Here is a 27,731-nt window from a genome sequence, read left to right on the forward strand (position 1 = left end):
GAAGGCTTTGATGGATGCTCTGCGTCAGAGTCGGAGATCAGTGGGGAAGAAGAACAGCTGGAGCCTGTTCCTAGTGTGCGCATGCACAGAGCTGCCAGATGAAGGGAACAGTTAAGGTAACAAGGGTCGACTTGGGAGTAAAGAACTCAGGTGGACGGTGAATGGCCCCTCCCAGAGGGAATAAAAGAGGAGCGAAAGGGGAGCGGGGTTTGCGGGAGACAATTAGTTTGTTTAATTTGTGTGGAGGTCTGTTCCTGACTTCTTGCCAAGTAATTTCTGCTACCGTGTGGCGTTTGAAAGCTATCGGCCTGGCAACTCTCCCAGCCTGATCAAGGTCTGTAATTGTGAAATCTCCTGAAAGACTCTTGGCCGAGACTTTGTTGGAGAGGAATTCACTGTAAACCAAACGAAAGGGGTTTTATCGGGACGAGGAGCCGGCTTCGTGCTTTTGGAGACGCCTCAGTCAGAACCCCTTAGTCCATTCTTAACTTCCTAAAGTCACAGTTTTCACCCCCCTTTCGTCGCAAGCGCGAACAGTTGTTGAATGAATCATTGTAAGTCAGGGGCGTCTGTAGCATTTCTCCCAATTTTCAGGGTGGAGGAAATCAACCAGGCTGGGCCAACGATGGACTTGGTGGAAGTACAGTACTCCTCAACTTACAACTGTCCATTCGGGGATCATTCAAAGTTATGACGGCGCTGAAAAAAGTGACTTAGTGTTCTGACCAAGGCATCAGCACAAAGTCTCATCCTGATAAAATCCCTTTTATTTAGGTTAAAGGGAATTCCTCTCCAGCAAAGTCCCGGCCAACAGTCTTTCTAGAGATTCCTTCACAACGACAGACCTTGATCAGGCTTGGAGAGCTGCCAGGCCGATAGCTTCCAAACGCCACACTGTAGCAGCAATGACTTGGCAAGGAGTCAGGAACAGATCTTCACCCTCATGAATTGAACTAATTGCCTCCTGCAAACCCCACTCCCCTTTCGCTCCTCTTTTATTCCCTCTGGGAGGGGCCATTCACTGTCCACCTGTGGCTTTACTCCCAAGTCAGCCCTTGTTCCTTAGCTGCTCCCTTCATCTGGCAGCTCTGCGCATGCCCACACTGGGAACAGGCTCCGGCTGCTCTTCTTCCCCACTGATCTCCGACTCCGAAGGCAGCTGATCACTGTTGGACGGCCCGGCTCCATCTCTGCCTCTGACACAGAGCCCTTGTCCGAGCCTTCCCCAGACTCCAGTCTGTCCGAGTTGAGCCACAACAACCGGTAGAGAGTGCAAACCTGACCCTTTGAGCACTGATGATGTTACCTAGTTGGGCAACAAATATCTATCAACATTAGAGAACACCACAGTCCTCCTCCCTGCAAAACCCCGCTCCCCTTTCGCTCCTATTTATTCCCTTTAGAAGGAGCCATTCACCATCCACCTGAGTCTCTACTCCCAAGTCAACCCTTGTTCCTTAGCTATTCCCTTCATCTGGCAGCTCTGTGCATGCGCACATTGGGAACAGGCTCCAGCTGTTCTTCTTCCCCACTGATCTCTGACCCCGAAGGCAGCTGATAAGTTTTGGACGACCCTGGCCCCATCTCTGCCTCCGATGCAGAGCCCTCGTCCGAGCCGTCCCCAGACTCCAGGACTGGCCCAGTTTCCTCCCCAACCTCCTCACTGTCCCAGTCTGCCGCCAGCTCTATTGGCCACTGGCGGGCTACAAGACTTCGAATTGTTTTTCACACTTAATGACCATTGCAGCATCCCTGTGGTCACATGGTCAAAATGAACATGTTTGGTCACTGGCATGTACTTATGCCTGTTGCAATGTCCCGGGGTCATGGGATCCCCTTTGGCGACCTTCCGACGAGCAAAATACATGGGAAAGCCCGATTCATTTAACGACCAGGGTTACTCCCCGAACAACCAAAACGGTGCACTTCAATCTGTGGCAAAAACCCACTGCAGGAAAGGTCGTAAAGCGGAGCAAAACTTGATGAATGCCTGGCTTAGCGATGGAAATGTTGTGTGTTCCATTGTGGTTGCAAGTCGAGGACCGTCTCATAATGTTTCTTCAGCCAGCAGGAGACCCATAATCCTGGGCTGGACTTTGGTCCAGAAACCCAGCCGTGGAGCCCTGCTAAAAAATCTTTGAAACCAGGCAGAAACAAGCAAATAATTCTTCTTCTTCCTCTTCTTCTTCTTCTTCTTCTTCTTCTTCTTCTTCTTCTTCTTCTTCTTCTTCTTCTTCTTCTTCTTCTTCTTCTTCTTCTTCTTCTTCTTCTCCTTCCTCCTCCTCCTCCTCCTCCTCCTCCTCCTCCTCCTCCTCCTCCTCCTCCTCCTCTTCTTCTTCCAATTCCACTTCCTCCTCTTCCTCCTCTTCTTCTTTTCCTCCTCCTCTTCTTCTTCTTCCTCCTCCTCTTCTTCTTCTCCTTCTTCCTCCTCCTCTTCCTCCTTCTCCTCCTCTTCCTCCTCTTCCTCCTCCTCCTCCTCCTCCTCCTCCTCCTCCTCCTCTTCCTCCACTTCTTCTTGTTATTCCTCCTCCTCCTCCTCCTCCTCCTCCTCCTCCTCCTCCTCCTCCCTCCTCCCTCCTCCTCCTCCTCCTCCTCCTCCTCCTCCTCCTCCTCCTCCTCTTCTTCTTCTTCTTCTTCTTCTTCTTCTTCTTCTTCTTCTTCTCTTCTTCTTCCTCCTCTTCCTCCTCCTCCTTCTCCTCCTCTTCCTCCTCTTCTCCTCCTCCTCCTTGCTTGCTGGGGAATTTTGCAATTTCTGCCATGCATTTTTTAGCTCGAAAAGTTGTAAGATTGTTGGCGTCTTCCTTGGCTCCGGGAAATGGCAGCTTCTCTTCCCTCGACAGCTTGTCCAACCTTCTCCCCTGCCAAAAAGGAAAAGAAAAAGGGAATTTAAAAAAAAGAAAAGGGGGGGGGGAGAAAAAGGACATTCCCCCCCCCCTCCCCCTCTTCTGCTGACATCGCTGCTGTTCCGACCAGCTGCCACATTTGTTCATCTCGCTGCTTGGATAGCAAATGTGCCGAGGAGGTTTTCCCCGCTGGGTTCCCAGCTCGTCTTTTCCCTCCGTGGCTTTAAGAGAGGGAAGGGTGGAAGGCGGGCAGTCCTCACCTTGCAACGGTTCCACTGAGTGGCCGCTTGGAGTTACAACGGCACTGAAAAACGCCACTTGCGATCGTTTTAGAACTGAATAGAATTTAATAGAATAGAAATAGAATTCTTTTTATTGGCCAAGGGCGATTGGACACACAAGGAATTTGTCTTGGGTGCAAATGCTCTCAGTGTCCATAAAAGAAAAGAGACATTCGTCAAGAGTCAAGAATCATCAGGTACAGCACTTAATAATAGTCATAGGGTACAATAAGAATAGAATAGAATAGAATAGAATAGAATAGAATAGAATAGAAGAGAAGAGAAGAGAAGAGAAGAGAAGAGAAGAGAATAATGGAATAAGAATAGAATAGAATAGACAAATGGAATAGGAATGGAATGGAATGGAATAGAAATAGAAATAGAAATAGAAATAAGAATAGAATAGAATAGAATAGAATAGAATAGAATAGAATAGAATAGAATAGAATAGAATTCTTTTTATTGGCCAAGGGCGATTGGACACACAAGGAATTTGTCTTGGGTGCAAATGCTCTCAGGGTCCATAAAAGAAAATATACATTTGTCAAGAGTCAAGAATCATCGGGTTTAAGAGAAGAGATAAATAGATGTTTGGTAAAGAACGGACAAAAGATATAAGCAGAATGACTTTGAAATAAGATGAAATAAATAAAATATAGCTAAGAGAGTGAAAAGATGGGAGAAGTTATATAGAAAATATAAAATGGTTAATAAGATATGAAGGGTATATAAGGTGGGCATGAATTTGATTTAGGCCTGTCAAAAAAGATGTAACCTGGGGCCAAGCCGCTTTTCAAAAGAAGTTTTATGTTCTATGTTTCGTGTGTTGATTATTTGTTTGATTGTAAATTAATAAAATCTTGGAGAAATGAAATCAAAGGGAGAGAAATTGGGAAAAGGCATGTATAAATGATAACTAAGGAGGTTTTTTTTTTAATGTTTTGCTTTAGGTTATGTATTTTGTGTACTTATGACTGATTGAGAATTACTAAAACTTTGATAGAAAGAAATATAATTGAATAAAAGTGAAGGGAGAAATAATGAGAACTTTGGAAAAGAAAAGATATATACGTGTAAATGGAAATGTGATAATGTGGAACTATGTTTTAAAAAAAAATGCTTTATTTGCCTTGTTAAAATTTATAAGTAATTCTTAGAAAGGAGGTTTTATACTTTTATGTGTTATGTTTTGTTTGTCTTCAAAAATCAATAAAACTTGTTCTTAAAAAAAAATCATAACGTACAACACTTAATGATAGCCATAGGGCACAATAAGCAATCAAATCATACTAGGAAACAGTCCATATTAATCGCAAGGATACAAGCGACAAAGTTACAGTCATACAGTCACAAGTGGGAGGGGATGGATGATAAGAAGTGATGAGAAGATTAATAGTAATAGTAGTGCAGACTTTGTAAATAGCTGGACAGTGTTGAGGAAGTTATTTGTTTAGCAGGGGGATGGCGTTCGGGGAAAAACTGTCCTTGCGTCTTATTGTTCTGGTGTGCAGTGCCCTATAGCATTGTTTTTCAGACTTACGACCATTGTAGCCTCCCCATGGCGATCTGATCAAAATTCAGACGTTCCTCCACCTCTCCTCAACCCCCCACTCCCTCCTAGCACTGATGATGTTGCATAGTTGGGTTGTGAAACGTCTGCAAGAAAACCAGCCAGCTGAGAGAGCACCAAGGACCCCACAGTCCCCCTCCTCCTCTCTTCCTCCTCCTCCTCCTTCCCCTCCCTGAAAACCTTTCTCCTTTTTAGCACTGATGATGTTACCTAGTTGGGTCATGAAACATCTTCAAGAAAACCATCAAGCTCAGAGCGCACCAAGGACCCCACAGTTTTCCTCCTCCTCCTCCTCCTCCTCCTCCTCCTCCTCCTCCATCTCCATCACCACCACCTCATCCTCTTCCTCCTCCTCTCCACAAACCCCATTCCCTTCCAACACTGATGATGTTCCCTAGTTGGGTCATGAAACATCTGCAGGAAATCCATTGACCACAGAGAGCACCAAGGATCTCCTAGTTCCCTTCTTCCTCCTCCTCTTTTCCTCCACAAACCTCCATCCCTTCTAGCACTGATGATGTTACCTAGTTGGGTCATGAAACGTCTGCAAGAAAACCGCCGAGTTCAGAGAGCACCAGGGACCCCACAATCCAACTATTTATCTAGTGCCCAATTAATTACAATGCAATAAAAGCGACCTGGTTGTGAATGCTAATCGAACGAAGGAGATCATCGTAAATTTTAGAAAGAGCCGGCATGGTCGTACTCCACTCAATATGCAGCCGTAGAGGAGGTCAACATTGTTAATTGTCTTGGGACGGGGGGAATATAACTCACAATCTGAACGGGTTTCTCCACACGTCATCCTTCGCGAAGCGTGCAAACCGCCGTCTGCATTTCCTACATCGGACGAGCGGAGCGTTATCTTTTCTCTTTCTGTCCTGGCCGCTTTTTGCAGAGGCACGACGGAGAGCGTTTTAACAAACCGCATCCCCTGTTCGGTTCGGTGGCCGCAGCGCCACAGGTAATAGAAAGCCCCCACAGAGAGTGGGGAGGACAACCGAGAAGATTGTAGGAAGCTCACTTCCCGTCAGTCAGAATGCTTCTTATAAGGGCTGTGTGCTTGGAGCTCAAAGCGTTGTTAAGAGTCCCCACATACTCGCTCCGTTGGTCTGTTTCTGTTGCTCCCCTCTGGGAGGAGGTTTCGAAGCATTTTTAACAGGACTTCCAGATCCTGGAACAGCCTTTGCTCCCTAGGCCATCCGCCTGGCTAATGTGCAAGATTCGCTTTTCTCGCCGTGTAGACGTATACGTTCAAAGTAGACTGTGTTGTTTCTCCATGTCATATATGTGGGTATATGCATAATTTTGTATTCCTTCCTTCCCTTCCTTCCTTCCTGTCTTCCTTCTTTCCTTCCCTTCCTTCTTCCCTTCCTTCCCTCCTTTCCTTCCTTCCCTTCCTTCCTTCTTTCCTTCCTTCCCATTCCTTCCATTCTTTCCTTCTTTCCTTCCTTCCTTCCTTCCTTCCTTCCTTCCTTCCTTCATTCCCATTCCTTCCTCCCTTCCCTTCCTTCCTTCTTTCCTTTCCTTCCTTCTTTCCTTTCCTTCCTTCCTGTCTTCCTTCTTTCCTTCCCTTCCTTCCCTTCCTTCCTCCTTTCCTTCCTTCCCTTCCTTCCTTCTTTCCTTCCTTCCCATTCCTTCCATTCTTTCCTTCTTTCCCTTCCTTCCTTTTCCTTCCTTCCTTCATTCCCATTCCTTCCTCCCTTCCCTTCCTTCCTCCTTTCCTTCCTTCCTTCCTTCCTTCCTTCCTTCCTTCCTTCCTTCCTTCCTTCCTCCCTCCCTCCCTCCCTCCCTCCCTTCCTGTCATGCTTATGTGGTATATAGTAGAGATGGAGATTCTTTGAGAGCCATAGGCAACAAAATTTCATTGTAAAGTTCTTCTCGGGTTTAATCCTCCTCTGCCACGCCTGGCACCCCAGGGAATAATCCCATCTGCAAAGCGCAGCCTCCAAAGGAGGAAAACTTCCCAAAAGAACTCAGAATCCTTAAAAATAAAAAATAAAAAAAAGTGGGGAAAAATTCATCCGGCTGGCGTGATACTCAAATGGCAGGGTGCTCCATTTATTTTGTCAGAGCTGCAGCTGTTACACCAGCGCAGGTTGTGAGATGGAGGGGGTGGGGGGAGATGACACTGGGAGAGAACTGGGTCGGTGTCTCTTTCAGAGGCGTGTGAGTGTGTGTGTGTGTGTGTGTTCCAGTTCAGAAAAATGGCAAGTCGGCTGCTCCTCTTCCAGACAATCTTTGTATCTCTCTCTCTCTTCCCTAAGAGACAGCTGGTCATTTGCATCCTTTTAAAGAATCATTGAGGCCACCTGGGGGTTTACCTGTGTCCTCAGTGGTGGGTAAATGGGTGTGGAGACTTCTGGGAATTGCCGAAGGGACTGTGATGTAGACTGGAGATGGATGATGTTGGTGAGACGCCGCACCCACTTGCATGACTCAGTTGACCCTGAGGACACGGATAAAACTTCCAGGCGGCCTCAATGACCTTCTAAAAAGGATGCAAACGACTTTCCTTCCTTTGTGGAGGCACTTGAAAGTTTGCACTACTCAAGTGACCCTGAAGACACAGACAGACGTTCCTCAATGACCCTCTAAAACAGGGGTCAACGGGGCAAAGCTGGCTGAGGAATTCTGGGAGTTGAAGTCCACAAGTCTTAAAGTTGCCAAGGTTGGACACTCTTGCTCTAAAAGGATGCAAACGACCAGCTGTCTGCAAGGAGAATCAATCCTTCCCTATCCCACCATCCAGTCAGAACTGAAGAAGCTCCTTGGATGAGAAACGAAACGTATTTAAAGGGGGGTAAAAAAAAAGAAAGCGGAAAGAAAGGAAGAAATAAACCAAGAAAGTCCAGTTGTCTCCTTAAAAAAAGCACCTTTGGGGACCTATCCCCCCACAATAAAAGCCTGGGTGAATGGGTGGGGGTGGGGGAAGTCTTAACAGCATTATGGACCCCGGGCAAAGCAGCCTCCGGGAGCCCTTACGACAACTCCTCCCAGGAATAAAAATGTCCATGGCTGATAACCTTAAACATATATTTATTTTATTGGGCCCTTCCAACCAAATCGGTGTGGAAACATTAAAATTAACAGGCTGAGCAGCAACGACTCGTCCCTATGATACAACACGGTGTATATAACGCAGCCCTTGTCTGGAGCACCCCTGTCCCCCACGGGCCACCGGGAGGGACTCCCGAGCCCATCGTTCCCAGCAGAGCGGAGATGCCAAGGGCGCGTGCGGCGGGCGCCAGGTTGCAGAAGCGGGCAGAGCCGCGGAGGGAGCCCGGTTGGGAGTTCCCCGTTCTGGGCCTCGTTGGAAGGAGAGAGCGGGGAGCGGGGGGTGGGAAAGGCCCGGAGGACCCCCGTCTCCCTTCTCCGGGACGAGCCGGGTCCTTCCCGCGGGCGGAGCAACGGCCGGGCAGGGCGGAGGCTGCGGGCGCCCTTCTCCGCCCCGCCGCCGGCTCCTCCTTTTCTCGGCTCCCGCCGCCGCTTCCAACAACCGCCGCCTGGTCGCCGCCCGAGGCTCCCCGGGGCCCCGCCGCCTCCTCTTCCCCGCCTCCTCCCGCCGCAGGTACGGCCGCGTCTCCTCGGCTCCGGCTGCTTTGCTTGGCTGCGGGCGAGCGGCGGGCGCCAGGTTGCAGATCCTCCCTTTGGGAAGCCGGCTCGGGGCGCGGGGCCTAAGCCCCCTCCGCGGCGGAGGGGGCGGAGCCATGGGATGGGGGCTTCTCTCTCCGGGAGGGGCTGCCAGCCGAGCGGAGGGCGGGGAAGAGCTCGAGCGGGCTCGGGCTGGGCTTTGCTGCGGCGCCGGTCGGGGGGGCAGCCGTGGCTGGGCTGGCTCGGGTGGAGCAGCCGCCCTGAGACCCTCGGGGGAAGGGGGGTTGCCTCCTCCCCGCGGACACCCCCCCTCTCCCCCACACGGCCAGTGCTGGGGGTCTTGGCCCCAGGAAGGTCTGGGGAGGCAGTAGAAAGTGGGAAAAGTTGAGGACTAGCGCTGTGCGAAGTCGCTTGATGGGCTCTGGGCACCTCACCTTAGCTAGGTAGCCCTTTACCCATTGCCTACCCACCCACTCACCTAGAGACCTACTTACATGCCCTGCCTACCTCGTTGGACCTGTCCACCCCTGGGACCTACAGACCCATGTAATGGCCTTCTCCGCCCCGCCGCCGGCTCCTCCTTTTCTCGGCTCCCGCCGCCAGCTTCCCAACAACCGCCGCCTTCCTTCCCGAAGCCCCCGCCGCCTCCTCTTCCTCCTCCGCCTACACACCTGGCTCCGGCCTACCTGTCCTCCCTTTGGGAAGCCGGCCCGGGGCGCGGGCCTACGCCCCTCACGCAGCAGGAGGAGGCGAAAGGGCCATGGGAGGGGCAGGGCTGGAGAGGGGCTTCTCTCTCTCCCGGGAGGGGGCTGCCAGCCCAGCGGAGGGCAGAGGAAGAGCTCGAGCAGGGGATCAGGCTGGAGCTTTGCTGCAGGCGCCGGTGGGGGCGGGGGGGCAGCCGTGGCTGGTCTGGCTCAGGTGGAGCGCCCGCCCTGAGACCCTGGGGAAGGGGGGGTTGCCCCCTCCCCGCTGGACACCCCCACACGGCCAGTGCTGGGAGGTCTTAACCCCAGGAAGATACAGGGAGGCAGTAGAAAGTGGGAAAAGATTGAGGAACTGGCGCTGTGCGAAGTCGCTTGATGGGCTCTGGGCACCTCACCTTAGCTGGGTAGCCCCACTCACCCACCCTCACCTAGAGACCTGCTTACATGCCCTGCCTACCTGTCCACCCCACCACCACAGACCCATGTAATGGCCTCGCTTCCTTCCTACTCACACACCTGGCTACCTACCTGTTTATCAACCTACTCGCCCACCTGCCTACTTACCTACCCACCCACCCATCCATCTACTCTCCATTCACTTAGCTAGCTACCTGCCCACTCACTTGACTGCCCACCCATCTGCATATTTACCTATTCTACCTACCTACCTATCCATGTACTTTGCCTACCTCCCTCCCTACTCACCTGCTTACCTACCTACTTACTTATCAACCCACCCACCCATACTCTGGCCTGCCTACTGGCCTACCTGTCCACCACACACCCACCTACCTACCCACTCACCTGTCTACCTACCTACCTACATATCCTGCCTACCTATCCATCCACTCATCTACTCTAACTCTCTACCTACCCTCACTTGCCTGCCTGCCTACCTAACTACTTAGCTACTTATCCACCCGCTCATCCACGCTCTGGCCTACCTAACCACTACGTGTCCACCCATTTACCGTGCTACCTGTCTACCTACCTGCCTCCCTCCCTCCCTCCCTATCTACCTGCCCACCTACTACCTATCTACATACCGTGCCTACCTACCCACTCACCCACCTCCTACCTACTTAGCTACTGAGCCACCCAGCTACCTACCTACCTACCTACCTATCCCAACCTATCTAGCTATCCACCTACCCAGCGGCCTATATACAGGTAGTCCTTGACTTACGAACCCAAGTGAGCCCCAAATGTACGTGGCTAAGCGAGACCATTGTTTAACTGAGTTTTGCCCCCTTTTACGACTTTTCCTGCCACGGTTGTTAAGCGAATCCTTTGCCATTGTTAAGTGGACCCAGCTTCCCGTTGGCGTTGCTGGTCAGAGGGGATCCCCTGATCCCGGGAGACCGTCGTAATAGTGAGTCAGTTGCCAAGCGTCCGAAGGTCAATCAGGTGACCCTGGAGGAGGCCGCAACGGTTGTAAGTGTGAAAAACTTTCAGTGCTGTTGTAACTTGGGATGGTCACTAAATGGAAACGGTTGTAAATAGAGGACTACCTGTACCTATCTATCCACCCATCTGCCTAATCACCTACCTACCTGGTCAATTCAGGCCAAAAAGGGAAGCTTTCTGTCAGTAATGACATAGGTTTCCTCTGTTTGGGCGGGGGGTTAGACTGGATGACCTCCAGGTCCCTTCCAGCTCTGTTACTCTACTCTTAGAATAGGACTGGATGACCTCCAGGGTCCCTTCCAGCTCTGTTACTCTACTCTTAGAATAGAGTAGAACATCAGAGTTGGAAGGGACCTTGGAGGTCATCTAGTCCAACCCCCCCCGGCTCACAATTTGGGGACGTTCCAGTCAAGACTGGGTCACCTAACAGAGGAAGGGGGGGGGCAGAGTCTTGACTCCAGGACCATGGGGGTCATGGCTGGTTGTAAGTATGAGGAACCCACGCAAGTCACATTTCTCCGTGCCGCCGTAACTCCAAACGGTCTCTAAGCGAGCACTTGCAAATCGGAGGACGTCCCTCTGCGCTGTTCTGGAAAGTCAAGTGTTGGTTTTGGGGTGTGTGTGTGTGTTTGTTTAGCTTTGTCTCTTTTTCGTTCTGCACTTCACCTCTCCCTTGAAAGGAAAAAAAAATAAAAATCTTTATTTTCCTGGTCTTTTATGTTATAATAATAAATCTCCCTTAAAACACCACGAAGAACCAATCAAATCAAAAGAAAATAATAATTAAAATAAACTTGTGGAGCCTGTCAGGCAGGAAGAAGAACGGAGGTCACGAGCCAAATGAATCCTTGGCTTTGCTGCCTGGAAAAAATCTCCCGTTTCTTTCCGGTTGATGGACTTTAGAACCTGACGGGGTTGCAGGATTTGGGCGCGGCCGGTCTAGAGAAAAGAAAGGCCTGGAGGGACAGGATAGCAGCCTCCCCATATCTCAGGGGATGCCCCCCCAAAAAGAGGGAGTCAAGCTATTCTCCAAAGCGTCGGAGGGTAGGACGAGAAGCGGCGAAAGTCATCCAGCAACTTAGAACGAAGGAGGAATTTTCTAACAGGGAAGACAGTTAACCAGTGGGACTGCTTGCCACCAGAAGTGGTGGCTGCTCTGTCACTGGGGGCTTTTAAGAAGAGACTGGAGAGCCACTTGTCTGGAATGAAATAGGGTTTTCTAGTTGAGCAAGGGGTCGGACTAGAAGACCTCTGAAGTCCCTTCCAGCCTTGGTATTCTATGAGTCAGGAAGGGAGGGAGGGGGAGGAGGAAAAAGAAATGAAGGGAAGGAAGGAAGGAAAGAAAGAAGGTAATATAGAAAAGGAAGGAAGGAAATAAAGAGGAAAAGAAAGAAGGAAAAAGGAAAGATGAAGGAAGGAAGGAAGGAAGGAGGAGAGGAAGGAAGGAAGGAAGGAAGGAGAGATGAAGGAAGGAAGGAGGGAGGGAAGGAAGGAAAGATAAGGTAATATAGAAAAGGGAGGAAGGAAATAAAGGAAAAGAAAGAAGGAAGGAAAAAAGGAAAGAAAGGAAGGAAGGAGGGAGGGAGGGAAGGAAGGAAGGAGGGAGGGAGGGAAGGAAGGGAAGGGAGGGAAGGAAGGAAGGAAGGAAGGAAGGAAGGGAGGGAGGGAAGGAAGGAGGGAGGGAGGGAAGGAAGGAAGGAAATGGATGGAAACTGATCAAGGAGAGAAGCAACCTGGAATTAATGGAGAGATTTCCTGACAGTGAGGACCAGTGGAACTGCTTGCCACCAGAAGTTGTGGCTGTTCCATCACTGGAGGCTTTTAAGAAGAGACTGGAGAGCCACTTGTCTGGAATGAAATAGGGTTTCCTGGTTGGACTAGAAGACCTCTGAAGTCCCTTCCAGCCTTAGATTCGATGAGTGTGGAAGGGAGGGAGGAAGGAAAGGAAGGAAGAAAGAAAGGGAAGGAGGAAGGAAGGAAGAAAAAGAAATCAAGGGAGGAAGGAAAGGGAGGGAAGGAAGGAGGGAAAGAAGGAAAAAGATAAGGAAGGAGGAAGGGAGGGAAGGAAGGAAGGAGAGAGATAAGGAAGGAAGGAAGGAAGGAAGGAGAAATTCCCTGACAGAACAATTAACCAGTGGAACTGCTTGCCACCAGAAATTGTGGCTGCTCCATCACTGGAGGCTTTTAAGAAGGGACTGGGCAGCCATTTGACTGAAATGATGGAGGGTCTTTTGCCTGAGCAGGGGTTGGACTAGAAGACCTCCAAGTCCCCTTCCGGCTGATTCTGATTCCTGTTGCATTCCTTCCTCGTGCTTTACCCTTCTCACTTCTAGGGATATTCGGGGAGGGGGTGAGGAGGTAGAAAACAATCAAGTCAGCATTGGGGTCAGGACTCTCTTCCCCCTCCTTTGTTAGGTCACCAGCCTTGGCTGGAAGATCCCCAATGCATCAGCCGGGGGTTGGACTAGATGACCTACAAGATCCCTTCCAACCCTGTTATTCTGTCCCTTCCTTCCTTCCTTCCTTCCTTCCTTCCTCCCTCCCTCCCTCCCTCCTCTCCCTCCCTCCCTCCCTCCCTTCCTTCCTTCCTTCCTTCCTTTTTTTAAAAAGGTTTTTTAGAAGAAACAGCCGTTTGTCCAATATGGTATTGTGCTTCCGGCTTGGGTGGGGTTGGACTAGATGACCTACAAGGTCCCTTCCAACCCTGTTATTCTGTCCCTTCCTCCCTCCCCTCCCTTCCTTCCTTCCTTCCTTCCTTCCTTTTTTTTAAAAGGTTTTTAGAAGAAACAGCCGTTTGTCCAATATGGTATTGTGCTTCCGGCTTGGGGGGTTGGACTAGATGACCTACAAGGTCCCTTCCAACCCTGTTATTCTGTCCCTCCCTTCCTTCCTTCCTTCCTTCCTTCCTTCCTTCCTTCCTTTTTAAAAAAGTTTTTAGAAGAAACAGCCGTTTGTCCAATATGGTATTGTGCTTCCGGCTTGGGGGGGGTTGGACTAGATGACCTACAAGGTCCCTTCCAACCCTGTTATTCTGTCCCTCCCTCCCTCCCTCCCTCCCTCCTTCCTTCCTTCCTTCCCTACCCTTCCTTTCCCTTCCCTTCCCTGCTTGCCTGCCTATCATAGAATCCTAGGACCTTTGAGGTCTTCTAGTCCAACCCCACCCTGCTCAAGCAGGAGGCCCCGTAGTCCCATTACGGACAGGTAACTAACTGTCCAGTCTCTTCTTAAAAGCCCTCCGGTGATGGAGCCCCCACAACTTCTGGTGGCAAGCAGTCCCACCGGTTCATTGTCACCCACTGTTAGGGCGTGACAAGGAGAAGCGACCTAGAATTAAGGAGAAACAGGCAGGACGATTAATCGGTGGGATGGTTTCCCTTCAGAAGTTGTGGGGGGCTCCATCTCTGGGGATTTTTTTAAAGAAGAGATTGGACAACCGGTTGTGTGGAACGGTCTGTTCTCTGCTTTCTCCTCTCTTAGGTGACTGGTGCTGCAGAGCCTCAGTTGTGTTGGAAAGCTGCGTGCATGCGCAAAGTGCACAATTGCCAAACCGGTAGGGAAACTTGCCCCATTCGCCCCACGGGCCTGGCCTGGCCAATCGGGCTGCTTCTTTCAGCTTCTTTCTTCTTCTGCTTTTGGCTGCACGCAAGGAAAGCAGCCAAAGTCTTTCTTTCTCTCCCCAAACTCTGCCAGAAATGAGTCTTTGGGACCCTGCAAGGCCTCCTGCTCCAAGAGGCTGAGCCGGCAAGACTCATTTCTAGCGGAGTTTGGGGAGAGAAAGAAAGACTTCTGCAGCTTCTGCTGCTTTCCTTGCATGCAGCCAAAAGTCTCTCCTCTCTCTTCTCTCCCCCTGAGAACGGAGCTGGAGATGGTATCCTGCGATCCCAAATAAAGAACGATCGATCGGTAGGAAAGCGGGTGGGGATTTTCCTGCAGACTTTTTTTTGGGGGCATTTTCCCAGGGGGTCTCTGGTCCGCAGGATTTCAAATGATGAGTTTGAGGGGTCCCTGAGGTCCAAAAGGTTGGCGACCCCTGGACTAGATGACCTTCAAGGTCCCTTTGGGTTCTGTTCTGATAGACTTGGTTCGCTCCCTTTCTCTTCCGGATGGAAAAATGGATCCCTGATCCGGACGGAAACCAGATCGATGGGCGAGCTAACGCGGATCTCGGATCAGGGAATCCAGCGTGGGGGTTTTGATGCCTCCATGGGAACTTACAACCGTTCGTTTAGTGACCGGAAATCCCGACGGCCCTTTAATAAAAGCGGGGGGCTGTGGATCATTTGGATGTTGGCAAACGGCTCGCACTTACGACGGTTACAGTGTCCTGGGGAGGTCCCGGGTCCGATGGAGAGGGAGGGGTGAGATGAAAGACACCCCTCACCCCAAAGCAAGGAACTTTTTAAAAAAAGAATTCGATTAAAAGAGCGAAATTCTCTTTTTCTCACCCAACCTTTGGAATGCAGGTAGTCCTCGACTTACGACCGCAGTGGAACCCGGCCTGTCTGTCGCTAAGCGAGACAGTGGTCCGCCCCCTTTCTAGCCCCCATGGTTAAGTGAATCACTGCAGTCATTAAAGTTAGTCACACGGTCGTTAAGTGAATCCTGCTGGCCCGTTGACATTGCTCCCGAGACGCTGCGACCGTCGTAAGTACGAGTCAGTTGCTGGGGTATGTGTGTGTGTGTGTGTGTGTGTGTGTGTGTCTGAATTTTGATCATGTGACTGGGAAATGCTGCGACGGTCATTAAAGTGTGCAAAATCCTTTTTTCAGGGCTGTTGTAATTTTGGTCACTAAACGAGAGGTTGTAAGTCAAGGACTACCTGTATAGGGCAGGTCAAAGGACGGGATGCATCCAGGCCCCTCCCTTCCAAGGGCGGAGACCCTAAAGTTTCCGTAAGTGTGCAAAACACACTCGCAAACCGAATGGAATGCTTGGAAGTCAATTGCTTCATATATATTTTTTTTTGCACTTTTTTTTTTTTTGCTCCAACAAGCCTGAATGCCCTTATATGGAGGTTTGATGCTGGTTTATCTCGGCATTTGTCACGGGCTGCGGATTCCCTCGCATGGCGTTTTGAGAGAGCTGGAAGGGGCCTTGGAGGTCTTCTAGTCCAACCCCTTGCATAAGAAGGGACTCCAAACTTGGCAAGTTTAAGACTTGTGGAATTCCTTTTTTTTTTTTGGAAGTTTTTATTTATTTATTCTATTTACAATCATCAATACATAAAGAATGGGGCACCTAATCATCATACATTTTGGTGCAAAGAGAAATAACAACATTCATCACATCCCTTATATTCATCACATTTGTGTATATACAGTATAGTCCTAATATTGATACACATATTTATAATAGTTTATGATCCTTCATTGTTTAATTAGTCAGCATTCCAACAACTACTTCTAAAGCCAATCACCGTATTGTTTAAGCATACATAATAATATCATTATTCAAATCCTTCTAAATGTGTGTGTGTGTGTGTGTATATATATATATATATATATATGGATCTTTAGTTATTCGGGTTTTCTCCGCGTAAGATTGAAGTATCTGAAGGCAACGTTTCGATGAAGTCTCATTCATCATCTTCAGGCTTCTGTCTTCAGCTCTGTGCTTCTCAGAGTGATGTGAGATTGCAGCTGCTTCCTCCTTTTAACTGCCAGTGGGGTGGGACTTGATTGGGTGGGGCAGCTTGTGTGTTCTGATTGGGTGGGGTGTGTTCTCATTGGTAGGGGTTTGGCTGTGTTCTGATTGGCTGGGGTGTGTTCTCATTGGTAGGGGTTTGGCTGAGCACAGCCAAGCCCCACCTGAACAGAACACGCCTCCAACCAATCAGAACACGACTAACCCCAACCAATCAGAACACAGCCAAACCCCTACCAATGAGAACACACCCCAGCCAATCAGAACACAGCCAAGCCCCCACCCAATCAAGTCCCACCCCCACTGGCAGTTAAAAGGAGGAAGCAGCTGCAATCTCACATCACTCTGAGAAGCACAGAGCTGAAGACAGAAGCCTGAAGATGATGAATGAGACTTCATCGAAGCGTTGCCTAGGCTACTTGAATCTTCTGTGCGAGGGAAGCCGAACAACAAAGATCCACATACAAATACCCATGAGAACCTCAGAAAACACACACACACACACACACACACACACACACACACACACACACATATATATATATATATATAACACATCCCAGAATTCCTGAGCTACCATGACTGGAGGAGGAATTCTGGGAGTTGAAGTCCACAAGTCTTAAAGCGGCCAAGTTTGAAGACCGCTTGCGCTATACAATTTGAGACAGTCTTAAAAACCACCAGTAATGGAGTACCCACAACTACTGAAGGCTGCGGGCTGGACTAGAAGACCTCCAAGGTCCCTTCCAACTCTGTCATACTAAGATCCTTTCCAACTCTTGTCATTCTATAATCCTCTTGCTTCAGCAGGGGGCTGGACTGGATGACCTCCAAGGTCCCCATCCAACTCTGTCATTCTATGACCCTTGCGAGGATCTCTTGCTTGAGCAGGGGGCTGGACTAGATGACCTCCAGGGTCCTTTCCAACTCTGTCATTTTATGGATCCTGTAAGGGTCTCCTGCTTGAACTGGACTAGATGACCTTCGTGGTCCCCTCCAACTCTATGATTCTAAGTCGTTCCACTGAATATAGAATAACAGAGCTGGAAGGGACCCTCGGAGGTCATCTAGTCCCACAGTCACGTGATCGAAATTCAGACACACACACACACACACACATACACATACACAGGCAACTGACTCGTACTTACGACAGTCACAGCATCTCGGGAGCAATGTCAATGGGCCAGCAGGATTCACTTAACGACCGTGTGACTCACTTTAATGACTGCGGTGATTCACTTAACGATGGGGGCTAGAAAGGGGGCAGACCACTGTCCCGCTTAGCGACAGACAGGCCGGGCTCCATTGCGATCGTAAGTTGAGGACTTGAGCTGGACGAGATGACCTCTACGGTCCCCTCCAACTCTATGATTCTAAGTCGTTCCACTGAATATAGAATAACAGAGCTGGAAGGGACCCTCGGAGGTCATCTAGCCCAACCCCCTGCTCAGGGAGGAAATCCTATTTCATTTCAGACAAATAGCTATCCGGTCCTTTCTTAGAAACTTCCAGCAACCACAGCTTCTGGTGGCAAGCAGTTCCACTGGTTAATCGTCCTCGCTGTCAGGAAATTCCTCCTTCATTCCAGGTTGCGTCTCTCCTTGGTTTAGTTGCCATCCTTCGCTGCTTCTCCTGCCCTCAGGTGCCCTCAGGTGCTTTGGAGAAGAGCTTGACCCCCTTCCTCTTCTTTGGGGCAGCCCCTCAAATATTGGAAGATGCTGCCATGCGCCCCCTTTCTCTTCCTTAGACCAAAAGGCCCAAGCAAACAAGCGCAATTGCCCTTTGGAGCGCATGAAAACCACGTGCAAAGTCACCTGTTTCTTCTTGACTTGAATAACGGGGGGCCTTGTGGGGTTGAATCTGATCCCCAAATTGTGGCTTGCTGAGCTTTTGTGTCACCTTTCTTTGTTTTTTGGACCTGGAAGGGTTGGTGATTTTGTGTTACCCGCAATGTGTGGAGCCTCACGGTGGTTGTGTTTCACACCTGCCAAGGTTGGATGGGGAAACCTCGGTTTAAGGTTCTGGGTGGCTTAGCTTGTTGTGTGTGAATGCAGCCACTTGGGTGGGTTTTTGATTCTATCCTTGGTGCCAAACGGGAAAAATTGCATCAGTGTGGGGAGGCAGGTTGTGTAGCCGCAACGCGCAGGAGAAGTAAAGTCACACCTGGAGATGCGCTGTTCATTTCTTAAAAAGGACCCTTAGCTTTTCTCCTGTTTTAAGGGGCTTCAACTGAGCCAAAGAAAAAAATTCCTTGTTCCTGTTTACAATTTTGAACTTCTCTAATCAGGTTTTTTATATACTTTTATTTCTTTTAGATTTTTATGTCACCTTTATTTATAAATAATTCAAGATGGTGAACATACCTAAGGCGGGGCTAGAACTTACCATCACCTAGTGATTGGCCCAGTCCCCCAGCTGGCTTTCATGCCTAAGGCGGGACTAGAACTCCCTGTCTCCTGGTGATTGGACCAAAATCACCCAGCCACCTTTCATGCCTAAGGCGGGACTAGAACTCACCGTCTCCTGGTGATTGGCCCAAAGTCACCCAGCTGGCTTTCGTGCCTAAGGCGGGACTAGAACTCCCTGTCTCCTGGTGATTGGCCCAAAGTCTCCCAATTGGCTTTCATGCCTAAGGTGGGACTAGAACTCACCGTCTCCTGGTGATTGGCCCAAAGTCTCCCAATTGGCTTTCATGCCTAAGGCGGGACTAGAACTCCCCGTCTCCTGGCGATTGGACCAAAGTCACCCAGCCACCTTTCATGCCTAAGGCGGGACTAGAACTCACTTTCTCCTGGTGATTGGTCCAAAAGTCACTAAGCTGGCTATTATGCCTAAGGAGGGACTAGAACTCACCATCTCCTGGTGATTGGACCAAAGTCACTTGGTCAGCTTTCATGTCTAAGCGGGACTAGAACTCACTGTCTCCTGGTGATTGGCCCAAAGTGACCCTATTGGCTTTCATGTCTAAAGCGGGGCTAGAACTCACTGTCTCCTGGTGATTGGACCAAAGTCTCCCAATTGGCTTTCCTGCCTAAGGTGGGACTAGAACTCACCGTCTCCTGGCAATTGGCTCAAAGTCACCCTATTGGCTTTCATGCCTAAGGCGGGACTAGAACTCCCCGTCTCCTGGTGATTGGCCCAGTGTCACCCAGCTGGTTCTCATGCCTAAGGCAGGATAAATATCTAATATATACAGGAAAAATTGGACTCCCGGTTTCCTTTTGTACGACGTTTCACTTGGGTTTGGGCTGATGGGCTTCCCTTGGCTTCACCTCCCCCTCCAATTCACAGAATTAATCGGATTTTTAACCAGCATAGAAACTCAGCAAACGGTGGAAGGGTCTCTAGAGGTCATCCAGCCCAGCCTGCTGTGGATGCCCATGTCCCAGTTCCTTTCCACCACAAATCTTAAAAGCGGTGGAGATTTTCTTTTTTCTTTTGCTTTGAAAAAAACTCGCCATGTTGGGAATTTTTCCTAATATGTGGTGGAATTTGGACCCCCCTGCGCTGCTCACGGTTTCTCAAGCCTTTTATAGCTAGGTTTGTTTTGCATTTTTTGGCAAATGCAATTTTAAAACCGGTGGAAAGAAATAATCATCATCGTCATATTTTGCTGAATCACCACGGATCAGAGGGTTCAAAAGCACCCAGGACCGGCCTGGAAAAGGGCACCAGGGCTGCACTGCTGATTAGACAGGGAGTCCTCGACTCACGGCCACAATGGAGACCAGAAGTTTTAAGTTGGTTGTTAAGTGAGTCCCATCCAATTTTACGACCCTTTTTTCCCCCCCATGGTTATTAAGCAAATCACTGCAAGATCGTATCGTCATTAAGCGAATGGGGCTTCCCCTGTGGTCTTCGCTTGTTGGAAGCTGGCTGGGAAAGTTGCAGAGAGGGAGGTAGTTTGGCCTAGTGGTTAAATCACAAGGGTAGAAACCCGGAGCTCATGAGTTCAAGTCCCGCCTTAGCCACGAAAGCCAGCTGGGTTGGCTTTTGGGTCAGTCGCTTGCTGCAAAGCGTAAAGCGGACCCTGTCAGAATAACTGAGTTGGAAGGGACCTCGGAGGTCTTCTAGTCCAGCCCCCTGCTTAAGCAAGGAGGCCTTATACCATTCTGGAGAAATGGCTGTTTTTTTAAAAAAAAAAACCGTAAAGAAAAAGGAAAGGAAGGAAGGAATTGAGAGAGGCAGGAAGAGAATGAGAGAAAGGAAGAAAGAAAGGAAGGAATCGGGGAGGCAAAATGTATGAGAGAATGGAAGGAAGGGATTGATGGAGAAAGAGAGTGAGGGAATGGAAGGAAAGGAGGAATTTGAGACAGAAAGAGTGACAGAATGGAAGGAAGGAAGGAAGGAATTGAGGGAGATAGAAAGTGAGAGAATGGAAGGAAGGAAGGAAGGAAGGAAGGAATTTGAGACAGAAAGAGTGACAGAATGGAAGGAAGGAAGGAAGGAAGGAATTGAGGGAGATAGAAAGTGAGAATGGAAGGAAGGAAGGAAGGAAGGAAGGAAGGAAGGAATTGAGGGAGAAAGAGTGAGGGAATGGAAGGAAGGAATTGGGGGAGACTGAAAGAGAGAATGGAAGGAAAGGAGGAATTTGAGACAGAAAGAGTGACAGAATGGAAGGAAGGAAGGAAGGAAGGAAGGAAGGAAGGAAGGAATTGAGGAGAAAGAGTGAGGGAATGGAAGGAAGGAATTGGGGGAGACTGAAAGAGAGAATGGAAGGAAAGGAGGAATTTGAGACAGAAAGAGTGACAGAATGGAAGGAAGGAAGGAAGGAAGGAAGGAAGGAAGGAAGGAAGGAAGGAAGGAAGGAAGGAAGGAATTGAGGGAGATAGAAAGTGAGAATGGAAGGAAGGAAGGAATTGAGGGAGACAGAAAGTGAGAGAATGGAAGGAAGGAAGGAAGGAAGGAAGGAAGGAAGGAAGGAAGGAAGGAAGGAAGGAAGGAAGGAATTGAGGGAGACAGAAAGTGAGAGAATGGAAGGAAGGAAGGAAGGAATTGAGGGAGACAGAAAGTGAGAGAATGGAAGGAAGGAAGGAAGGAATTGAGGGAGACAGAAAGTGAGAGAATGGAAGGAAGGAAGGAAGGAAGGAAGGAAGGAAGGAAGGAAGGAATTTGAGACAGAAAGAGTGACAGAATGGAAGGAAGGAAGGAAGGAAGGAATTGAGGGAGATAGAAAGTGAGAATGGAAGGAAGGAAGGAAGGAAGGAAGGAAGGAAGGAATTGAGGGAGAAAGAGTGAGGGAATGGAAGGAAGGAATTGGGGAGACTGAAAGAGAGAATGGAAGGAAAGGAGGAATTTGAGACAGAAAGAGGACAGAATGGAAGGAAGGAAGGAAGGAAGGAAGGAAGGAAGAAAGGAAGGAATTGAGGGAGATAGAAAGTGAGAATGGAAGGAAGGAAGGAAGGAAGGAATTGAGGGAGACAGAAAGGAGAGAATGGAAGGAAGGAAGGAATTGAGGGAGACAGAAAGTGAGAGAATGGAAGGAAGGAAGGAAGGAATTGAGGGAGACAGAAAGTGAAGAGAAGGAAGGAAGGAAGGAAGGAAGGAATTGAGGGAGACAGAAAGTGGAAGGAAGGAAGGAAGGAAGGAATTGAGGAGACAGAAAGTGAGAGAATGGAAGGAAGGAAGGAAGGAATTGAGGGAGACAGAAAGTGAGAGAATGGAAGGAAGGAAGGAAGGAATTGAGGGAGACAGAAAGTGAGAGAATGGAAGGAAGGAAGGAAGGAATTGAGGGAGACAGAAAGTGAGAGAATGGAAGGAAGGAAGGAAGGAATTGAGGGAGACAGAAAGTGAGAGAATGGAAGGAAGGAAGGAAGGAATTGAGGGAGACAGAAAGTGAGAGAATGGAAGGAAGGAAGGAAGGAATTGAGGAGACAGAAAGTGAGAGAATGGAAGGAAGGAAGGAAGGAATTGAGGGAGACAGAAAGTGAGAGAATGGAAGGAAGGAAGGAAGGAAGGAAGGAAGGAAGGAATTTGAGACAGAAAGAGTGACAGAATGGAAGGAAGGAAGGAAGGAAGGAATTGAGGGAGATAGAAAGTGAGAGAATGGAAGGAAGGAAGGAAGGAAGGAAGGAAGGAAGGAAGGAAGGAAGGAAGGAAGGAATTGGGGAGGCAAAAGCGAATGAGAATGGAAGGAAGGAAGGACAGGATAACAGGGTTGGAAGGGATCTTGGAGGTCTTCTAGTCCAACCCCCCCCCACCATCTCAAGCTTCCCTATCCCTTTTCAGACAAACTGCTGTCCAATCTCTTCTTGAAAACCTCCAGTGACGGAGCTCCGTTAAAGCAGAGCTCCCTCAATCTTGACCCAATTTAAGATGCATAAATTCAACTCCCAGAATTCCCTGGCCAGTTGCTCTTGGGATACACGGTTGGGTAACCTTTGTGTGTTCCTACCATGTTTCTCTCTCTCCGCCAGGACTGCGAGAGGGACCCCCCCCCCAAGTGGGTGGCTTCTGAAAGAAGACCCCTCCCTGAGCGGAGTCCTCGCCCAACTGACCCACAGCCCCAACTGGTAAGCAGACCTCTTTGCGTTGTGCGTTCGATTCCCTAACAACAGTTTTGTTCTTAATCTTTGGATCAAGACATCACTGTGCATTTGTGGGGAGAGACAGTCCTCCATGTTACAACCATTCATTTAGTGACTGTTAAGAGGTTGCAACAGCAACGAAAAAAATCGCTTTGGGTCCTGCTTTGAAGGTGCTTTGGAGCAGGGGTCTCCAACCTCGGCCACTTTAAGCCTGGAGGATTTCAACTCCCAGAATTCCCCAGCCAGCTCTGCTTCATCTCTTGTGATCCCTTCCTCTGCAGTCTCTCCGTTTTAATTTAGTTCTCTTCAAATCTGGGAGTTGGAGGCCGCAAGCTTTGCCGGCTGAGGGATTCTGGGAGTTGAAGTCCCCAAGCTTTGCCAGCTGAGGGATTCTGGGAGTTGGGATTCTGGGAGTTGAAGGCTGCAAGCTTTGCCAGCTGAGGGATTCTGGGAGTTGAAGTTCCCAGGCTTTGCCGGCTGAGGATTCTGGGAGTTGAAGGCCGCAAGCTTTGCCGGCTGAGGATTCTGGGAGTTGAAGGTCGCAAGCTTTGCCGGCTAAGGGATTCTGGGAGTTGAAATCCACAAGCTTTGCTGGCTGAGGGATTCTGGGAGTTGAAGGCCTCAAGCTTTGCCGGCTGAGGATTCTGGGAGTTGAAGGCCACAAGCTTTGCCGGCTGAGGGATTCTGGGAGTTGAAGTCCCCAGGCTTTGCCAGCTGAGGGATTCTGGGAGTTGAAGTCCCCAGGCTTTGCCGGCTGAGGGATTCTGGGAGTTGAAGGCCGCAAGCTTTGCCGGCTGAGGGATTCTGGGAGTTGAAGGCCGCAAGCTTTGCCGGCTAAGGGATTCTGGGAGTTGAAATCCACAAGCTTTGCTGGCTGAGGGATTCTGGGAGTTGAAGGCCTCAAGCTTTGCCGGCTGAGGGATTCTGGGAGTTGAAGGCCACAAGCTTTGCCGGCTGAGGGATTCTGGGAGTTGAAGTCCCCAGGCTTTGCCAGCTGAGGGATTCTGGGAGTTGAAGTCCCCAGGCTTTGCCGGCTGAGGGATTCTGGGAGTTGAAATCCACAAGCTTTGCCGGCTGAGGGATTCTGGGAGTTGAGGTCCCCAAATCTTAAAGTTGCTAAGGTTGGAGGCTTTGGAGAATAGGCTGACCCTTCCCTCTTCGTTGTGGCAGCCCTCCCAAATATTGGAAGACTTCTATCATGTCACTGCAAGTCCTTCTCTTCCTTAGTCTCCATATACATCCACTGACTAACCTCACTTGCGTGCATCGCCCCCTGGCCTCCTTTTCGCTGTCAGAGGCCTTCAAGAACTTCTTCTCTGCGGCCGGCAAGACTTTCCTGAAGGCCTCTGCATCCCATAATAGAGCTCTGGGTCGATCCAGAGCTTTGTTCTCAGCTCCAGAGGCCTTCAGGAAAGCCTGGCCAGCCTTGCCGGCTGCAGAAGAAACGGGCCAGCCAGGCAGTTGCCAGAGTGTGCAAGGCCTGACCACACCTGTCCAAAGGTAAGTAGTAGGGCAGCTCCACCCCATCTCCACCCTAGCTTAATTTTTACCCATGCACTCTGGAGTGGGCGGGATCTCAATTAGGGCTTATTTTAGGGGTAGGGCTTATATTGGGCGCACGTGTCAAAATCAAGCTAAGACTTACTTTCAGGGTAGGTCGTATTTTCGGGGAAACGGGGTACATCAGTGCTTTCCGAACAGTATATTGTCTGGATCAATTGGTTTAACATAGTCATATTTTTCCAACTCCTAATTTCTACCTCTATTGTCCAACCATTTATAAAGCAAATTCCCATATTTGAAAACACTCTGTCTGTCCTTTTTCTTTTCTCTTTAATGTCAGACTGTCCATTTCTGCACAATCTAATATTTTTTTTAAAAAATTGCATCTTCTTCTCTCGATGTTTCCTCATTTTTCCAGTATTTTTTTTAAATATTTTTTTTTAAATTTTGTATTACAAACAATCCATCTTCAGCTTAACAGTGTGTCATCCCAGTGGGCAAATCTCTTGTGCAATGAACAAAGTTAACATCCATATTCATTCCATTTAATATGAATTCTCTCCTCTTATCTCAATACTCAAGTACATAATATGTCTAATTATTAGAACAATCCTCATCTTATCTTATTTAATTCTGTTAACGTATTTTTCTATATTTCACTAGTCTTCTTTTGTTTCTAACTTCCTCGTTTTTTTCCAGTCTTGTTCATCTTGTGCGGATGGAAAAAATATATAATTTCCCTAATTTGGGGTTATTCCCGTAATTCATTAAGTTGCTTTTTTCCCCCTCTAAAGTTTTTTATTTTTATTTTATATACATATGTGTGTGAACAATGTAACACCTGGGTGTTTTGCATTTTACACCCAATAACATATTAATAATCATGTTAACTCTTTTTCATAACCTTATTACATTCCAACCTTAATACATATCCTTATATTCCATTTCATCTCTTATTCATTTATATATTCCGTCTTTTATTATATTAGTTCTTTTATGCTAATCCTCATATTATTCAATTATACTTGATATCGCCCCCATCCAGAATCTAGTTTCCTTTCTTTTTCTTACATCATCTTATTTTTAAGAAATTATGCACCGTTTTCCTCACCTCTCCAATTCCATTCCAATTCTAACTACAATTCCCAAGAATATTCCCTAATATATTGTGTATTGTGCATGTTGTGCGGATGAAAAAATATATAATTCCCCCAATGTTGGAGCTTTTACATCAAGACAAATTCCTTGTTTGTCCAATCACACTTGGGCAATAAAAGAATTCTTTATTGTTTTGGGGTACTCCCATCATTCACTAAGGTTGCTTTTTTTTAAATGTGGGTTTCTTGGAGGCAAATTGTATCTCTGCTTTCGGCTTTTGTATAATGTATAATTTATTCCTCTTTTTGTGGGGGAATTCGGTCTCATTTATATTGATTGGTCACATCTCCCTTAAGTGTGAAAATGGAGACCATGCTGGTTTGTAGGAAGCCCAACATTAACAGATAACAGATAATCAGAGTTGGAAGGGACACGATAGGTCATCTAGTCCAACCCCCTGCCCAAGCAAGAGACCCTACACCATTTCTGACAGATGGCAGTCCAGTCTCTTCTTGAAAGCCTCCAGGGATGGTGCTCCCACAATTTCTGAGGGCAACTTCTGTTCCATGGGTGGATTGTTCTCACTTTCAGAAAGTTTCTCCTTATTTCCAGGTTGAATCTCTCCTTGTTCAGTTTCCATCCATTGTTCCTTGTCTGGCCTACAGGCACTTCAGAAAATAGCCTGATCCCTTCCTCCTCTCTGGGGCAGCCCCTCAAATATTGGAAGATGCTCTCCTGTCTCCCCTGGTCCTTCTCTTCACTAGACTAGCCAGGCCCAGTTCCTGCAACCGTCCGTCGTATGTTTGAGTCTCCAGTCCCCTCATCCTCCTGGTTGCTCTTCTCTGTGTTTTTTCTAGAGTTTTAACATCTTTTCTATAGTGTGGGGACCAAAACTGGAGGCAGTACTCTAGGTGTGGCCTTACTAAGGCTTTACAGAAGGGCCTTAGTACCTCCCTTGATTTCAATTGTATCCCTCTGTTAATGCAACTTAGGATTGCGTTGGCTTTTTTGGCTGCTGCTGCACACGGCTGGCTCCCATTTAGCTGGTTGTCCACTAAGACTGCAAGATCCCTCTCCCAGTTCCTGCTATTGAGCCTGGTTGCATCCAGTCTGTATGTGTCTTTTTGGGTTTTTCTTACCTAAGTGTAAGACTTTAGTTTTCTCTATGTTGAATTTCATTTTGTTAGATATGGCCCAGTAGGGTTCAAGTCTGTCAAGATCCCTCTGGATCTTGAGCCGATCTTCTTGGGTGTTGGCTATTCCTGCCAGCTAAGTCTCACCTGCAAATTTGGTGAGTTCATTGATCTCCCATTTTCTGCCTTTCCTTTGCAAAATGTGACTATTCTTCATCCTTCTGCGTCTCTTTCTCTCTCTCCTCCTCTTCCTCCTCCTCCTCCTCCTCCTCCTCCCAATGTTCTCCGCTGTTGGGCCAAGCCTGGAGAACATCAAAAGGTCACTTGGCGAGCCGAGTCTGGCCATATATGGCCAAATCTAAGATCTCTTGCCTCGTTGCCTCCAGACAGCGATAAGCACGCGGTTGGAAGGCAACGCCGTTCTCTGCCCCCACAATCTTGGCTTCTCCAGCCTTTTCCTGCTGGGAATCGGCATTCCTTAAATTTCAGCTCCTCTGGCTTTTTGGGGGGGCGGGAAGAGGGGGAGTTTTGTGTTTTTTGGGAACTGTTTCTGTCCTCGGGTCATGCCGCCACCCACCCACCCACCGGTATCTCCGGGTGGTTTCCTGGCATGTGGAGCAGGGTTTCTGAGAAGCCCTTCCTCCTGGCGCATCAGGGGGCTTTGTCGATCAATCAGAATAGAGCTGGATGGGGCCCCTTGGAGGTCATCTAGTCTGACCCCCCGGGGTCGAGCAGGAGACTTTATCATTTCAGACAAGAGGCCGTGTCTTCTTTAAAAAAAAAAAACTTTTTTTGAAGAAAGAAGGAAGGAAGGAATTGAGGGAGAGGGAAAGAAAGAGGGAGGGAGTGAGGGAGGAAAGAAGGAAGGAAAGGAGGAATCACAGAGTTGGAAGGGACCTTGGAGGTCTTCTAGTCCAGCCCCTGCTCGAGCAGGAGACTTTGTAAAAAGAAAAAGAAGGAAGGAATTGAGGGAGAGGAAAAGAAAGAGTGAGAGAAAGAAGGAAGGAAGGAAGGAAGGAAGGAAGGAAGGAAGGAAGGAAGGAATAACAGAGTTGGAAGGGACCTTGGAGGTCTTCTAGTCCAGCCCCCTGCTAAAGCAGGAGGCCCTCACAGGATTATAGAATAACAGAGTTGGAAGGGACCTCGGAAGTCATCTAGTCCAGCCTCCTTCTCGAGCAGGAGACTTTTAAAAAGAAAAAAGAAGGAAGGAAGGAATTGAGGGAGAGGAAAAGAAAGAGTGAGAGAAAGAAGGAAGGAAGGAAGAACAGAGTTGGAAGGGACCTTAGAAGACATCTAGTCCACCCCCCTGCTAAAGCAGGAGGCCCTCGCAGGATCATAGAACGACAGAGTTGGAAATGACCTTGGGGGTCATCCAGTCTAGCCCCTTACTCGAGCAGGAGACTCTCACAGGATCATAGAATGATG

The 27,731-nt window shown here is 48.7% G+C and overlaps 1 protein-coding gene across 1 annotated transcript in view; it reads left to right on the forward strand.

The window, feature by feature from the left end:
* Positions 1-27,731, forward strand: part of LOC148125949 (uncharacterized) — a 100,928-nt gene that overhangs the window by 34,663 nt on the left and 38,534 nt on the right. Inside the window, exons 3-5 of the mRNA XM_087932080.1 lie at positions 5,593-5,658; positions 7,840-8,265; positions 22,462-22,557. Of these exons, the coding sequence (XP_087788206.1) occupies positions 5,593-5,658; positions 7,840-8,265; positions 22,462-22,557 (588 nt within the window). The remainder of the gene's footprint in view (positions 1-5,592; positions 5,659-7,839; positions 8,266-22,461; positions 22,558-27,731) is intronic.

The sequence above is a fragment of the Pseudonaja textilis genome, chromosome 4, assembly GCF_049901715.1.
Source record: "Pseudonaja textilis isolate UNSWEBS1 chromosome 4, rPseTex1.2, whole genome shotgun sequence".
NCBI lineage: Eukaryota > Metazoa > Chordata > Lepidosauria > Squamata > Elapidae > Pseudonaja > Pseudonaja textilis.